The sequence below is a fragment of the Gymnoscopelus microlampas genome, assembly GCF_963454915.1.
Source record: "Gymnoscopelus microlampas genome assembly, chromosome: 14".
Classification (NCBI taxonomy): Eukaryota; Metazoa; Chordata; class Actinopteri; order Myctophiformes; family Myctophidae; genus Gymnoscopelus; species Gymnoscopelus microlampas.
This window is the reverse complement of record NC_139951.1, coordinates 19,291,226-19,308,725: the sequence shown is the minus strand read 5'-3', so window position 1 is coordinate 19,308,725 and position 17,500 is coordinate 19,291,226. Positions and strand designations below refer to the sequence as shown.

Below are 17,500 nucleotides of genomic sequence, written 5' to 3'. Positions count from 1 at the left end.
GCTATAATGTGCCCAGAATCCAGAGATTGTTAAGTGGTTAAGCCCTATTTAAAGAAAGAAAAGAAAATCAGCGTGTCCTGTTCTGAGCAGTGGTGGAAGTCCTGTATTTACATATTTACTCAATACTTGAGTAAATATGTACTTAGTTACTTTCCACCACTGGTACAGAGGCAGAGAGAGTGCGACACTGCGACAGGCTGGCAGGCAGATAGGAAAGCAGGAGAAAGGACAGAGGAGAAAAAGAAGAATGAGTTAGAAGAAGAGAAGATGGAGTGTGTGTGTGTGTGTGTGTGTGTGTGTGTGGGGGGGGGGGGCAGGGGGGGTAATGGTAGAGGATTGTGTTAAGAGAGGGCGATGGAGGTCAGGAGAGGAGAGAAGGAGAGGAGGGGGATAATTGGAGAGAGCGGCGTTATAGGAAGGAAGGAGAGAGAGCGACGACAGGAACAGAGGAGGAGAGAATAATGGGGGAAAAGACGGGTGTAAGGGAGAGTGAACGGTCTATTATTTTACTTTGGAGTAGCTAGTCGCTGTTTGTTTTTGCAGCGCGCCGTGCTCTGTTTAGCTGATCAATATCAGTGTTGAGTCAACAGCAGTGGGAGTCGCAGCCTCTCTACACAAAAGTACTTATCGCCATTCTATCTTGTATTGAGTTTTTATGAACTTTCTTTTGATCGCTTCTATTTTCCATTTTGTTTGTTTTCTCCACAAGGGTCCTTAAAAGCCAAGCTCTGGGACTTTTGGAAGTTGGTACTATTGATTTCAGGCGCCCTCCCAGGGCACTCGAACACCCCCCCACCAGTTAAACAAACTGCATCCCTGACACATTGTGTGGTATTCTGGAGATTTTGAGTAATAATAAACCTGCATGTTTGCTGAACAGGTTGTATTATGAACAAATATTCCACTGGGACTATAAAGTCTAATCGAATCTAAATCAATGCCGAATAGAAGCCAAAAGAATTAAAAGAGAATACAGGTCCTAATTATCCTCTCAATTCAAATGGCTAAGGAAGCTAATTAAATGTTGGCACTTTGAACCACTTGTACTAATTATTCTAATAACAAACAAGCATTTCTTGGCTGGCAACAGAATTGACTTCTGAAGATGTCTCTTATAATGTGTTAAAAAAGTAAAGACCATAAGTATTTCTTCATAATAGAGTCTTAAGAGAAAAACAACAACTTAATGTTTAAACTAGGTCGCAGCCATCCGCATATAATGCATTTGCTGTTTTCTAGCATTTCATGTAAATTACCCCACGTCTATACAGAGCTAATACCATTTGGCTAGCCTATGGCAAACCTTTAAATGCTGGTAAGTCCTGTGCACCTCATGATTCAGAATGGCATATTTGATACCATTAATACCCCTGGAATATCTTCTTTCATTTTAAATTGAGCCCTGTAGATGTGCACATCTTGGCTGCGCTAATATGGTGTTGCTGCATAATGTGTAACCCTTAAAACTCTGTGGAGCCTTACCGGCTCTAATGATCATAAGTGGATTATTAGCATAGCAAGGTTTTTCTCATATCTTAAAATGGATGGAGTGATTCCAGGCTTCACCATGGTATCTATCATATATGTCAGGCTAGCAAACAAGAATCTGTGCATAATGCAAAGCTGGAGAAATGTCCCTTCCCCCAACCCACAAACAGTATTCCAGGTTTGAAAACATTAAGCCGTATACAGAATGCCATTGAACCACTTAAACCCTAAATACTTTGTTGACCGACCGGGATAAATGCCAGGGGTCTTGACTTGGTCTGCTCCTTTTTTCCCTCTACACCAAATCCCTTTGCAGAAAATAGCCAAGCTCACAACACGTTGCAACTGATATTTCCCCGAAGGTTTGTCCCATAAGCAAACAATGATCAAATGAACAGTACTGGGCCAGGGTACAGATAAAGGCAATATGGCCTTTGGCTAAGGTTAAAGGAAAATGGAGGAATGGGGCATTGAGTGCTGCTGAAGTTTTTGTGTTCCATACTAAGGAAGCCCTGAGAGGACTGCATTTGGAAAAGAGTATTGTTTAAGGCTATCCGTTGCGAACCAAAGTTGTGATTACACAGTGTACTCCCCCCTTCTGACAAATTCATTTTTTGGCCTTGGACAAGCCGGTATTCACTGACATTTTTAATCAACTACTTACTCTACAATAGCTTGTCACCATAATTACTTATAATTGACAGAACCATTTCCAATCTTGTAAACAGCTTGTGTCCTTGATTTCTTTCTTTTTCTTCATTTTTTGTCGGGTCGCCATTGATGTGTTTGGAGAACTGTTTAACCCTCTGGCAAAATGACTGAATGAAAAATGGATACAAACGAGTAGCGAGTTGGAAGGAAAAGCCACAATTAATGTCAACTTTAACTTGTTATTCCCATGATCCACAATGATTCAGCCTCAACGTGTGAACACAATCAAAGCAGATACAACACAGATAACATTCTCAATGGTACACAATGATACACACCCTCCAGCTGTTCCCCTCACAGCAACTGGGAGACTTTGTGGACATAATGACAGCTCCCTGGAGTTTATGCTTGTTTGTGTCTTATGACAACACAGACATAATTCTTTCATAGTTCATTCGTACCAGGTTGATTGGCAGTTCTGTGGGGGAAAATGCCTTGTCAATGCCCGAGGTCAGAGAAGATATGAACCCAACAGTAACTGAAATAACCCCTCGTTACACCCGAGGTATGCAGAAGAGCATCTCTGAAGGCACAACACGTCGAACCTTGAGGCAGATGGGCTACAGCAGCAGAAGATGACACTACGTGCCCCTCCTATCAGCTAGAACAGGAAACAGAGGCTACAATGTGCACAGGCTCACTAAAATGCCATGAAGGTCTCAAGGTAGATCAAAGCAAAAGTTGGTGATCTAAAACAGCAAAGAAACTGTGTTGTCATGTGACCTTAAATAAATGGTAAAATGGTAAATGGTGCATTTATATAGTGCTTCTATCTGTCAACCAGTCCAGTGAATTATCTCATACAACATATTGCTGATAGTGATATCAGAGATTGGAAGACAAAGATTATTCTTTCTTTTCTTTTCATTTTTACAGTTAAACAATGAGAAAACAGACATTCTTTTAGTGGGTCCCAAAGGCTTTGATGAACCAGAATCAATCCTTGCTATCAGCTCTGTCAGTGAATCGTGTTGATCCTAACTTCCAGAAGCACAAAACTAATCCAAGGCTGCCTTTTATCATCTAAGGACTAGATCTAAAGTTAGAACAGAGTCAGATTCAAAGAAGTTGATTTGTGCTTTTATTGCTAGTAGACTTGATTACTGTAATGCATTTTTTACTGGTCTGACGAAGCAGGTGTTACATAAACTTCAGCTTGTTCAGAATACTGCAGCCAGAGTATTAAACTAAAACCAAAAAGCTTCTCTTCACTGGCTCCCAGTAAAACACAAAATGCATTTGAAAGTACTTAATGTATAAGTTCTTAAATCTTAGATTGTTTTAAGCCTTAGCTCCATCCTATGCTGCCGACATGCTCATTGAATACACACCAAACTGAATTACAGGAGTACTAAGTTCTCATGTTTTACTGTTTTGTCCGTTTCCCCATCATGACACACCACTAGACTTCACACTACCTAGTACATTTAAAGGAAAACCTTGCAAATCATACATTCACCGAATGTAGGACATCTACAAGCTCACTGCGTGTTGTGACACGTTGTGAGCTTGTAGATCGTCAATTTTCAGGGGAAGAGATTTGGTGTAGAGGGAAAAAAGAAGGGGGTCAAGTAAAGGGGGACCCCGACCAACAAAGTATAACAGGATTTAAGTGGTTAAGCAGCTTGGGTCCCAGAGTGAGAGACTATATTAACTTGAGGCTCCCCCTAAAAAAACTGTGTTGAAAATAGAGAAATAGAGAGAGAGAGAGAGAGAGAGAGAGAGAGAGAGAGAGAGAGAGAGAGAGAGAGAGAGAGAGAGAGAGAGAGAGAGAGAGAGAGAGAGAGAGAGAGAGAGAGAGAGAGAGAGAGAGAGGGGTGAAAGAAAGGGGACTGATACAGGGAGAGAAAGGAGAGTGAAAAAAGAGAGAACGATAATGGATAAAGGGAGAAAAATAGAGGGAGAGTAAAAGAAAGAGTGAGAAAGAGTACTGATGAAGGGAGAGAAGGAGAGAAAGAGAGGGAGAGTGAAAGAAAGAGTGAAAGACAGGGCACTGATAAAGGGAGAGAAGGAAGGGGAGCGAAAAAAGAGAGAACGATAATGGATAAAGGGAGAAAAATAGCGGGAGAGTAAAATAAAGAGTGAGAAAGACTACTGATGAAGGGCGAGATAGAGAGAAAGAGAGGGAGAGTGAAAGACAGGGCACTGATAAAGGGAGAGAAAGAAGGAGAGCAAAAAAAGAGAGGAAGATGATGGATAAAGGGAGAGAAACTGAGGGAGAGAGATAAAGAGTGAGAGAGAGGACTGATGCAGGGAGAGTGTGTTTCATATAAATGGATCAGGTGAGGTCTGGCGGGAACAGATGGAGGGATGGGCCACTGCTCAATAGCTCTCTATTGTAGCCGAGACCAATTACACTTTGTCCATTTTCTTTTTATTTCACTCTTACTTCTCTCTCTCCCTTTCTGCATTTCACTCGTTTGTTCTCCCCTCTGTTCCTTGTTCCTTTTTCTTCTCGCTTGCTGCTCTACATAGTTTTCTCTGTCCTTTTCTTGCCGTTCTCCATTTTCTGCCTCTGCCCCCCCCCCCCGCCCATAACTCTTCCTCTCTTCATCAGTCACAGACTTTTCATTGTTTCTTTTCAGATCCCTCGAGCCGTATTTCATATTCATTATATGGTATTTATTATCCATCTGGCAGGTGTATATAATTATGCCTGCTGTTTCCACTATTACACACACACACACACGTGCATTTGCGCGCACACACACATTATGCATGTGCGCGTACACACACCACACAAACGCACAAACTCACAGACACATGCACGTGTCTCGGCAGTCATTAGGTACTTGGTGTCTCAGTAAATCAGCTGCTTTATGTTTTTGTCCTTGAATATAAACAAACTACTTCCTTTACAAGCCACTGTGCATTCTACACAGGAGATTCCAAACGTTTGGGCCACGGACCACAATCAGAAAATCTGGTTTGTTTGGCCTGAGAAGAAGCCTCACAACAAAACAACTTTTATTAGTTACGTAGACTTCCACAAATGAGGCCACGACCCTCCCGTTGGAACCTTGCCCAAAGTTTAACACCACGTTCTCAGAAGACTGGAAACAAAACCCCAAGATGCTGAGAACCACAAAAACAAGTGAAGAGGACAACAGTAAAACACTGTCATTGTTCTGCACAGTTCCTACATGTCACCGTGGATCTGTCTGCCCATCTATGTATCATTCATCTACAGCATTGGTTCTCAAGGTGGGGTCCGGGGACCCCCAGGGGTCCTTGGGGGGGTACCAGGGTGTCCCCAGCAAAATTAGTTAATATAGCGTCACAATCATTTTAACTACTTCAACCATATTTTATACTTTGGCTATTCAAAAATAGCAGATCTACAAGCTCATAGCGCGGCGCCGAGTGCCACACTACGAGCTTGTAGATCTGCTATTTTTGAAAATTTGTGAAAAAATGTGTGCAGATCTTTGAATATGTATATTTTTGTTCAACTAAAATCTTTGCTTCTGGGGGTCCCTGGAACAAAATATTAAGAGATGGGGGTCTGCGGCCAAATACAAACCATTTTGTGGGTCCTTGACATGAAAAGGTTGGAGTACCACTGATCTAGAGTACGCATCCATCCATCCATCCATCCATCCATCAATCCATCACTTAGTTTGTCTGTCTTCCCATTTCTCCATCTCTCCATCTCTCAATCGATCTCTCTATCTCTGTGTATATCTATCTATTAGTCTGTCCTGACAATTTGAGAAGACGTTTTTAGAAAGCCGATATATAAGCCTGTCTAGTTTCCAACCGTTTTTTTACCCCTAGGGATCTTCAGCTTCTTCATCGCAAGAACCCAAACTTATATAGTCTCGTCCTGCCATCCACACTCATTAAAATATATTGTCACTTGTGTCATACTGCTGCCCACCAGGAACGGGAGCCGCAGCCAATTTGGGGTCCTGACTGGGAGCTTTACAAGGCGAGCTGTAGGGAGATACCCTTCTATTACGATGGGTTATGTTTTATATCGTCTCTGTCGGGTGGAAACCTCATGTCCAAAACTGTTACTTTTCAGGATTCAAATTCCAAAATAGCAGAAGTGGCAGATCCACAGGCTCAAAATGCATTTTGAGCCTGTGGAGCCGCTACTTTAGATGCTTTTGTGTGACACTGTAGTATGATCAAGTAGGGTGTTCATTTATGAAAAAACACAAAAAAGTTCAAATATGGAGATAAGAGGTTTCTGCTCGACAGCGGCGATATAATCAGCCAGAGGGAAAAAGGGGGTCTAGGGAAATTTGGAGACAGTATGTAAGCCAATCACTGGGAAGAACCTCAATCTGCGAGGTTTCACTGCTCATATTGATCTGGTAGCAGCTGAGCTTCAGCGGACAGAGAGCAATTCCTGTTTTGACAAATGCTGTTTAATAGGGTCCGAGGAGATAGGGAAAGGAGAGAGGGTAAGGGAGATACTGTATAAAGCTATGAGATAGAAAGTGAGAGGGAGAGAGAGAATGTATTCTTATTTTGACAATCTATCAATCAATCTCTTCAATTGCATATATTGTCTGTTTCTTTAAGAGCTTTTATTACATAACGTGATTCAATTTAGGGACGTTTTAGGGCATTCTCTATTCTCCTGCTGGAGCAAACACAATCGTTTCACGTTGAATATTGATTTGAATCAGTACTCACACAGAAATAATTGGGGGAAAAAAGTGTTGGGTGTTATTGTAACAGTATGGACGGATTTCTGAAATTCAGACACTAAAATGAGCGCACAAACCTGGATTTCAATATATTGCACGAGGGCAGCTTCTGCTTTCAATAATTACACAGATATGGGGTTTGGAAACAGATACAAGGCGATAGCATTTGAAGCAATCATTCACTTAACCCATTGAGACCTGAAGCCGATTCTACATGTCTCCTAAATCTCAACAGTTTTCTGAAAAACGTATGTTTCTATATCAGTGGTGCTCAATCTTTTTCATGTCAAGGACCCCCAAAATTATATGTATTTGGCCGCGGACCCCCATCAAAATATTTTGTTCCAGGGACCCCCCAGAAGCAAAGATTTGAGTTAAAAATGTTCACTTTAAAAAAATATATATTCAAAGATTTGCACACATTTTCACAAATTTTCAAAAATAGCAGATCTACAAGCTCGTAGCGCGGCACTCGGTGCCGCGCTATGAGCTTGTATATCTGCTATTTTTGAATAGCCCAAAGTGTAAAATAATGCTTTTTTAGCTAAAATCTAAAAATGACAAAGTTCCAGGTCTTAATGGGTTAAATTACAGCTTTTTCATTTGTGGCATCAGGCCGCAACTCAGATGAAAGCACAGCATGGTTGGGCAATGTGGTGGCTTAGCAGGCCAAGAGTAATTCGGCACATACAGTACCATAGTGCTCTTAGCATATTGGTTCAAATCCCCCCTCTTATGCTGCGTTCACACGGGCAGATACAAAGATACAAAAATACACAGCGTATTTGTGGCTCTGTCGCTTTGTGTCTGTGTTGCTCAACGCGGTCATTGGCGTCATCAAGCGCTGCGTCATCGGAGCTACAGTTGAAGTTTTGTATCTTTGTATTATGTGGAAGTTGAACCCAGCTGAACTTGAATGTGTAGCTTTGTATCTTTGTATCTTTTGTAGCAGCTACAAACGTAGTAGACTATCTTTGTATCTGCCTGTGTGGACACAGCATTACTCTTATTTTGGCAAGGAGATCCCTGTGTTGAACACTTCCATAAATGATACAATAACGGCACTACATCCATGGAGAATGAAACGAGAGGAATCCTTGAAGATCCTTGCTAAGGTCCTTGCATTTCTATACAGGCGCCACTAGCCACTTTCAACCAGATGTCACGTTGTAACACATGTTCACACTTGTGGCACAAAGGCAAGATGAATTGAAGAAGAAATTGTAAAAATGAGGTCACATCTTCAGTCTCAAAGAATGTGGCAGGTGCCACAGTGTTTCTCTGCATGCTACAGTGGGATTTATTAATTTTTTTCAGCATTGTGGCACACACGTACTGCAGTTCAGAACCCTTAAAGCACTATAAACCTACTGTAGCATCCCTATTCTGGGGCAAAAATAGCAGATCTACAAGCTCACAATGCATCGCAATGGCAAAAAAAGATATATGGTCTAGAGTAAAAAAAAGGAGGGGGCCTTGTATATACTCCTGGTGGACTCCGGTCAACAAAGTATAGCGTTTAAGTGGTAGAACTGTGGTGTGTCTCTCCCTGTGCATGTATTTGCTGAATGATTCATATACCGGTACTCCTGTTTTGAGAGTTGCAGAGATGGTGTGTCATTTTCTTCCCGCTTATTGGCAAAGGCGACACCGTGTCATTACCACTTTGCTCTCTGTTGCCCGTACGCTCACTTCTGCTCTCTCTTTTAGTTACAGACATATAAAACTCTCTTTCACAGTGTTTCTGAACCTGAAAACTAAGGTGCTCTGGGGTGACACAAATACATAAAGATGGCATGAGTATGAACGATCTGTAACGATGGAAATTCCACCTCTCACACACACACACACACACACACACAAAAGCAGGCACAGAAAAAAATCTCTGTATAGCGGAAGACAGACACAAAAGAGACAGACGAGGTCCCATACCTCCTATCAGGTTCAGGTCCATTGTCTGTGGCTTCCACGGTCAAAGCATAGCTCCTTCCCATAGTTAATTCAACCTCCGTTGCCACGGTGATGACCCCGGTGCTGTAAAGACAAAGTAATATTTATTTTGTACATATTGTATATATTGTAACATTCCTAATAACCGGAGGCAGAGACGTGTTCCTCATTCCGTCTGATCAACAGCTTTTATTCTCCAGCAGAAACTTAGTAACATCCCCAGTAATCGTAATGCAACTGTCTTCATAACAAGTTACCAGCAAAAAAACACACACTTGTACTTCCTCAGCAAGTCCCACACACAGACCCCTCAACCAATCCCGGAGCGGCATGCTGTTCCTAGAACACTCCCTCTGATTGGCCAGAAACACACAGACTGTAATTCACAGAAATCTCCAAAGCTACAGACTTTTAAGGGTCCATTTGCAACTCCCCTCAAGGAACACATGAGGGTCCCTGCCCGGACCCCACTTTGAGCCACTGGTTTAGAATAAATTATTTCATTTAGCTATATTTCTATACAAAATGACACACTCACACACACACACACACACACACACACACACACACACACACACACACACACACACACACACACACACACACACACACAGTATAGACAATATTAAAATGTATTCATTAAATAAAGATAGGAACAATGAATGAGTTGACTCATGCGCCTCAGTTGGCTCATTCATATTCAACAAGAGGACAGTGAATCCTCTGAAGTCATTAGTATAAGACACGATATAATGATGCAATGAGTGACATATTTACGTGTTGTCAATGAGGAAGTGTCCCTGATCTCCCGCTAAGATCCGGTAGGTCACCTGACCATTGGGACCACCATCTTCATCTACTGCTGACAGCTGCATAGACACACAAACATAAAGAAAACATGAAGTTACACACGCACGAACGCACACACAGGCACACGCGGACACACACACACCCACCCACTCCCACCCCCACCCCCACACACACACACACACACACACACACACACACACACACACACACACACACATGCATAATGGCAGCAACAGAATATCATCAGCAGAGACAATATGTACAATACCTGTGTACCTGTGTGTGTGTGTGTGTGTGTGTGTGTGTGCGTGCGTGCGTGCGTGCGTGCGTGCGTGCGTGCGTGCGTGCGTGCGTGCGTGCGTGCGTGCGTGTGCGTGCATGTGTGTGTCTGTGTGTGTACGTAAGTGCTAATACACCAGATGTTATTGTTGTTGATGATGAAGACAGTAGAGAAGTGACTCTTTTGGAAGTGGATGTACATTCGACCACAGTCTGTAAGAGGCATTCCTTACAAAGGGTGCTAAAGTACCAACGCCTTAAGGATGCTATTATACAACTTGGTTAAAAATGTACAAGTGTTTATATTTGGAAGCCTCGGTAATGTCCATAAATTAGTTGTGAGAGGCCTGCAGATTGCAGGAATGCCCAAGCCAAGAGCTAAGGCATTGGCAAAATTCTGTTCAGTGTCTGTGATAATTGGCAGTCGCCATATATGGAGGAGGCGATGCTTCCTGTATCCATGATCTGTATCCTGAAATAGTTGTTGGTGAGTTTCCAAGCCTGTGCATCTACTATTGTTTGTGTTCAATAAGTTCTTGTTAAATGTGAACGCAAATAAAGATGTTAAATGTGTGTGTGTGCGTGCGTGCGTGCTTGTGTGTTCCTACCTGTATTACAGTTTCTCCAGGCACCATATCAGTGTACAGGTCAACTTCATAGGACACTTTTGAAAACGTTGGTGTGTTGTCATTAGCGTCTAACACTGTTATCGTCACTGACACTTTAACACTCTGCTGGACACCATCTGATGCTTGTATCTAGAGAGACAGAGAGGGGGACAGCAACTATTACTTAATCTGCTAAAACTTTTCATTACTTTTTGTTGCTCACACTTTTCATAACTTTTCATTTCTTATAATTTACATTGCTAAGACTTAGTGTACACCTGGCCAGAAGGCCAAGGAACTCAATTTCCAAAAAAAAAAAAAATCTGTCAAACAATTATGTTATTTCTGTGAATTTATAACATCAGAACCACCAACCCTCCAGGCTATGGGATACGTGTCCGACCGTGACGCTATGGTGGGACTAGCCAAACGGATGAAAGCTGTGCATCCAGTATATAGGATTTACACTATGAAGATAGCAATGATTGACTAGTGAATCTCTAAATTACACCAACATTGTTATGGTGAAGTAGTGTTGGTCTCATTGGTCAAGTTCTACACAATGCAGCGAATCTATGACACGCGCAAGTGTGCATGTACACAGACAGACACACACTCACACACACGCGCGCACACACACACACACACACACACACACACACACACACACACACACACACACACACACACACACACACACACACACACACACACACACACACACACACACACACACACACACACACACACACAAATCTTAGTAACACCTGCACACTAAACGTGTCAACAAATCCTATGCACCTATGACACTCACACATGCATGCACACGCACAGGCCACAGACAGAAACCGAGAGAAAGAGCAGCTATTACGTCTGAACATATGCACATGGATGGACATGAGAGACACTACACTGTATATACATATGTGAATGTGTGCACGGCACGCCTCGCATAGAGGACACAGAGAGACAGAGGAGAGAGATTTTGTGTGACGTTACAGGGTAAGTATTATTATTGAGGTGCGCCTCATGGTGGAGTTATGTGCTACAGTGGACTTTCTACTACACACTTTTCATTAGTTTTCATTGTTTATCCATTTCAATACTTTTCTCTGATCATAATTTACATTGATCATAGTTTTCGTAAAATGTCTTAATTCATACTTCTAATTACTGTTCATTGTTCCTACTTTTAATCATTACTGCTTACAGCCAAAAACCCTTATTGGACTCAAGACCAAGAGACAAAGAGAAACAAAGGACAAAGAGACGAGAGAATGACAGAATTAAGTAATCAGTTTTGATTCAAACTCCCAGAGGGAACACAAAAGGACAAAATGAAAGTGAACTTGGCTCATTGCCAAGGGGCACACCATGGCAACAACTGGAGAGTAGAAACATTTCAAGTTGCTGTTTCTGGAGAGAAGAAAATGAAGTCTGCACACTGTGTCAGCTCCCAGGAGAATGGTTTATTAATGACAACGTTTCGACCACAACCTTGTGCTCCTCCAAAACGATACCCTTAAACAGAGGCATCATACTTTTAAGAGCTGCCCATTAACCTGCAATGCGGTGCAGGTTAGCTCATCTCAAAAATAAAAAAAACAACAATAAATGTGAGTGTACTGTTTTATTCTAACTTGTAGCGAGCTACAAGCGAGACCAGGCTACTCGATTCAGCATTCATGTGGGGACACAATAACATTGCGATTCCCAACCATATAAAAGGACAGTCGGTGAGTGGGTGTGGGCAAGACTCACACTAGTCTATTTGGAATGAAAACCATGCATTCCGCCACGGCCAGGTAGAAGGCCTGGTGACGTGAGGTAAACCGCAGCCCATCAGCACCTTTGTGGTATAATGCTCATGGTCGCTCTGTAGATACTGCAGTAACTACTGCTGTCAAGGTTCACTGACCATCTACGGTAGAAATACCGTATTCTCTTAAGCATTTTATTTGTAGTGCTTGACCATGCCTCTCATGGCTTGACTTTTACACTGATCCAGCAGGACAACTAACAACTTTACTCTCTGCTCAACCCACAGTATCTCTTCCTCTAATCAAGCTGAGACTAAGATCTCATTAAACACATAATGGAGAATCAAAGAGTAAAACCATGTTATCCCAAATGTTTTGTGAAGTTTTGTAAGAGGCAAACCAAAACTACACAGACAGCAATTACATTTCAAGAGGATTACCAATTACACAGACAATCGAGCACGGCACTCACTGGCCCAAATGCAAATGAACCGAACCTAAGGAAGTACCAGCTCGTTGGATGTAACCCCTCCTCTGGTTCACGCACGGCCTCGGTGTGATACACCCACAACTGATGACAGCCCCAAAACAAGCTCCTCCCCCCTGATCATTACAGCCAACCAGATGAGGAGGCAGCTCTGCAGGGTTGGTGTGAACAAGGCCATCGGTCCAGACAACACCAAACTTAGGGTGCTCAAGTTATGCGGATGGAAAGCCATCACCCTCCATCTGCTGGCTTCCCAACCGCGAACACAGCCAATTGTGTTAGGCACTGTGGAGGCCCCCCAACAATCAACTTTTGTATATTGATCTAAATGCGTCAAAAGACATGGTGGACTTTGTAACGGCTACCTTTGTAACAATTTGTACATTAATGTTTTTTTTTAATGTAATCCTAACTCACATGCAACCTTTAGACAAACCAATAGCTGGCCGCAGTTTATGATGAATCACATTGTTTTTAATCTGCAATCTTTACATTTTCTCATCTCTCAGTGTATTTAATATGGTCTCATACATATCTTCTATATACCCATCTCACTCTCCCCTGTCTCCTCACAGTTTAATTTCCCCGGCTGGGCTCTCACAATGATTACGGTTCCACTCTCCCTTTCAATCAATACACCGAACCCACCGCAATTTCCATTGCTAGCGTCCATATCGCTGTGTGTGCATCAAATTTATGTATATACTGTCTGTAGACATTTACTCAAGTACTGTACCTAAGTATAATTTTGAGGTACTTCTACTTTAATTGAGTATTTCCATTTGTTATCATTTATAATTATACTCCACCACAATTATTGAAAAACTTGAGTTCACTTTGCAGATTTAGATTATAACATACATTAACCACTTAAGCCCTATTTTATAGGGCCTACAGTTGGGTTTGTAGATCGGCTTTTTGAAACTAGACGATCTGCAAACTCACAACGCAGTGTGTTGTAACAACCCAATTACAATGCAAGTAACATTTTTAATACACGGCTTTTAATTGTTACAGAGTACTTCATTTGTTGTGGTATTGCTATTTTTCCTTCCACCACTGCATCTGAGTCATTACTGTAGTGTGTCAGACACTGTCCAGCCTTCTTGCTGGTTAAAATGCCAAGCAGCATTCCCTTAAGGATTCCTGGTCTGTTCAATCAATACCCCAAACTGCAACTTTTCAGACTTTCTAACTTTTCGCACGCACGCACGCACGCACGCACGCACGCACGCACGCACGCACGCACGCACACACACACACACACACACACACACACACACACACACACACACACACACACACACACACACACACACACACACACACACACACACACACACACACACACACACACACAAATAGTGTCCAAGGGCAACAAGCACGGCCACAAATATATATAATTTCACAACTCCTTAAAAGTGAATTATTATTATTGTGTGTCTGTATTCCACCAATGACAGGAGCAGAAACTAGAGAAAACAGATCGACAGTGAGTAGCCAATGAACTGTCAAGGGTCTTACACAAGTCTCACATCTTGCTTTTCTGTTAAGTATGGATTTCTCCCAGCGGGGTGGTGCCACTTCTTGATCTTCTCTGCCTACAGATCACTACAGTGTGCCCCAACATTGGCTTTATTTATTTTTAATAAATAAATAAAAGACGTTGCTTCTGTTGTGTAGCAACGGCCGTGCATATGACAGAGTTTAATTCACACAGGCGGTGAAAAAGGGAAGATACTCCATACGGTACAACACGCATGAGAACCACTGATTTCCCGTGGATTATACAAGTACTTTTTCATCATAAAGCAAACACCAAACATCCAAACACTTGGATGTCGTGATGGCATGTGAAAAACTGGACGAGGCACGCCGAAACTTCAATCACAAGCAGACCACAGAGAATCGTGAGATACTGAATGAGGCCTAACAGCTTCTTTTCAGTACTTACGGCTGAATCAAGGGGGAGGAGCATGATGACGATAAACAGACACGATTATGAAGATACTCAAGGCCTACGGTGTTCCTCACAACTCCGGGCCATATAGGAGCCATATACACGGGCACAAGAGCCAAGGTGATGACCCCAGATGGCAACACTGAGGAGTTTGACATCCTGTCCTCTTCACTGTAGTCCTACTACACTATGCACTAAGGCAGTCCATCAGGGAACAGGAGCAGGAACTTGGCCTCACTATAACATTTAGGAGGTCTAAAAGACACTATGCTGTAACAAGCTTAGACTATGTGGAGCAGGCAAAGGTGCTCTTGGCCACAGTGGCAACAGAGTGTGCCAAGGTTAAATGCCAGAAACGCTGAGGTGAACATCCTCCCTGACCAGCCATTTCTAATAACAGCAGAAGGAACTGCGCTGAAAGAAATCAGTGACTTCACACTTTTGCTGTGGGAACCAACACACGGGCATCAATCAGGAGGGCGTCCTACACCTACCTACGTGGATGTACTAAACTAAAGGAAGATACAGGGGTGGAAAGTACTAGCCAGGCTTGTCCGAGGATGACCTAGAGAGAGACTCCCCTGGATGTGTTGGTTTCTCCACCATCATGTCCACATGAGACAGAGAATTGTACTGCTCGGGTTGTTTCTAGGTAGAAGTTAGTCTCATGTGTCAGAGAAGATTTACAATCTGCGTTCGTAGTATTATCATCGCCCTCAACTCATCCATTTTGATCTCGATCAACTGGACATTTGCCAGCTTTATCCCCGGGAGTGGCGCTCAATGTTTAGACTTAAGCCGTTTTCTGTTGTCCATTGTCAGTTCTGTATTTTTGATCTCCTTCCCCAGTGGCTCTTTCTTTGGAGAAGAAGAGGTGCCATTGTTGTTGTTGTTGTTGTTGTTGTTGTTGTTGTTACCCTCTCCCTTTGTCCACAAAGTATCTCAGCTGACGACAAAGATGTGAATAGAATGAGATCAAGCCCAGCAAGTCTGACATCCTATATCCACAGTGTACTAGAGTCATACATAATTGCACTGCCAATGAAAGGCAAAAAAAAAAAACTGTATGCAAAAAAAAAAAGCACAGCCTAAGCAAACTAGCCACAACGACAGGTGACGTGGGTCACGCCATCTTCTTAACCCATTAAGTCATTTTTAGATTTGAGCTAAAAAGCATTATTTTACACTTTAGGCTATTCAAAAATAGCAGATCTACAAGCTCATAGCTTGTAGATCTGCACCGAGTGCCGCGCTACGAGCTTGTAGATCTGCTATTTTTGAAAAATCATGAAAACGTGTGCAAATCTTTGAACATAATATATTTTTAAAGCGAACATTTTTAACTCAAATCTTTGCTTCTGGGGGTCCCTGGAACAAAATATTTTGATGGGGATCCGCGGCCAAATACATATAATTTTGGGGGTCCTTGACATGAAAAAGATTGAGCACCACTGATATAGAAACATGCGTTTTTCAGAAAACTGTTGAGATTTAGGAGACATGTAGAATGGGCTTCAGGTCTCAATGGGTTAAGTCCTACCTTTCCTACCTACATTCCTACTTCGTTGCATAGATCCAAATGACTTGTATATCAACAGGATGAGGCACATATACTCTCAATACCTGTGTTGCCTTTCCTCCCCATGTTGCTCTACACTTTCCAATAAAGCAAGAAAACTATACTTTTGTATGTGTGTGCATACTGTGGCTACGTGCAAAGCCCCACAGGCACACAGCAGCAATTGGCGACTAAAGCCTTGTTGTTCCACTTACCGCTGTGCGATAAGAAGATTAATATCATATTTCACCCCTTTGTGTTCGGCTTTGTGTGCAAAGCTAGCTCTGTTTGCTTTACCTACTGTCGCGCGCGGCATGCTAAAGCATCAGCATGTGTCCGAGGAAACTGCACGAACCCCGGATACAGAGCAGAGAAACCCCTGCTAATATTCTCAATGTGGGGGCGGTTGGTTGATCAAAGCGCTTGTTGCCAAAAGAAAGAGTTGAGGTCCTTTATATAATGTTCATCTTTGATGGCTCATCTCTCTCTCTCTCTCTCTCTCTCTCTCCCTCCCTCTCTCCAGTCTCTTGTGAGTTTAATTTCTTCAGCAAGGCTCTCACAATGATTACTGTGCTCTGCCTTTCAATCAATAGACTAAAACGTCTGGCCTTTCCATTTTTTACTTCCATTCATGCACATATGCATACAGACACTATGCCAGCTTGTACATACTGTAGGCTGAGCCTGTACACTCGGCTGAGTGTACGTGTGTGTGTGTGTGTGTGTGTGTGTGTGTGTGTGTGTGTGTGTGTGTGTGTGTGTGTGTGTGTGTGTGTGTGTGTGTGTGTGTGTGTGTGTGTGTGCACATAAACACATAGCAAGCTATTTTGGAGGGAAGGGAATGAAAGGGATAGGTCACCCACAAAATAGCCTCGGAAACCCAAGCCTTTTTTTTTGTTTCAAAAGAAAAAAAGTCTGGGAGAACCTTGCAGGAACGCTGGTCTTAGGATCTTGTTATCTCCTAACCAATCAGAGTGCTCCAAACCCAGGCGCTGGAATCCAGCGCCTGGGTTTGGCTCCGCCCTTCAAGACCATCGATTGGGCTCGTTCTTTCAGTCTACCCACAAAATGACTTTTTGACTATCAATTACTCACCCCATGAAGCCTTGAATTCATGGAGATTATTCTCCTGAAATGGAGAACATCGCTCGTTATGAACTGGGGGTCATGGACCACTCTTATAATGAGTTAACAAGCTCAAATAAAGGTAAGAAAACGCCTAGGGCGA

At 42.6% G+C, this 17,500-nt stretch overlaps 1 protein-coding gene across 1 annotated transcript in view; it reads right to left on the bottom strand.

The window, feature by feature from the left end:
- Nucleotides 1–17,500, bottom strand: part of LOC311059872 (protocadherin-15-like) — a 240,989-nt gene that overhangs the window by 109,255 nt on the left and 114,234 nt on the right. The window contains exons 15-17 of the mRNA XM_084077970.1: nt 10,508–10,657; nt 9,588–9,679; nt 8,793–8,894 (exon numbers count right to left, since the gene is read on the bottom strand). Coding sequence (XP_083934096.1) covers nt 8,793–8,894; nt 9,588–9,679; nt 10,508–10,657 — 344 coding nt within the window. The remainder of the gene's footprint in view (nt 1–8,792; nt 8,895–9,587; nt 9,680–10,507; nt 10,658–17,500) is intronic.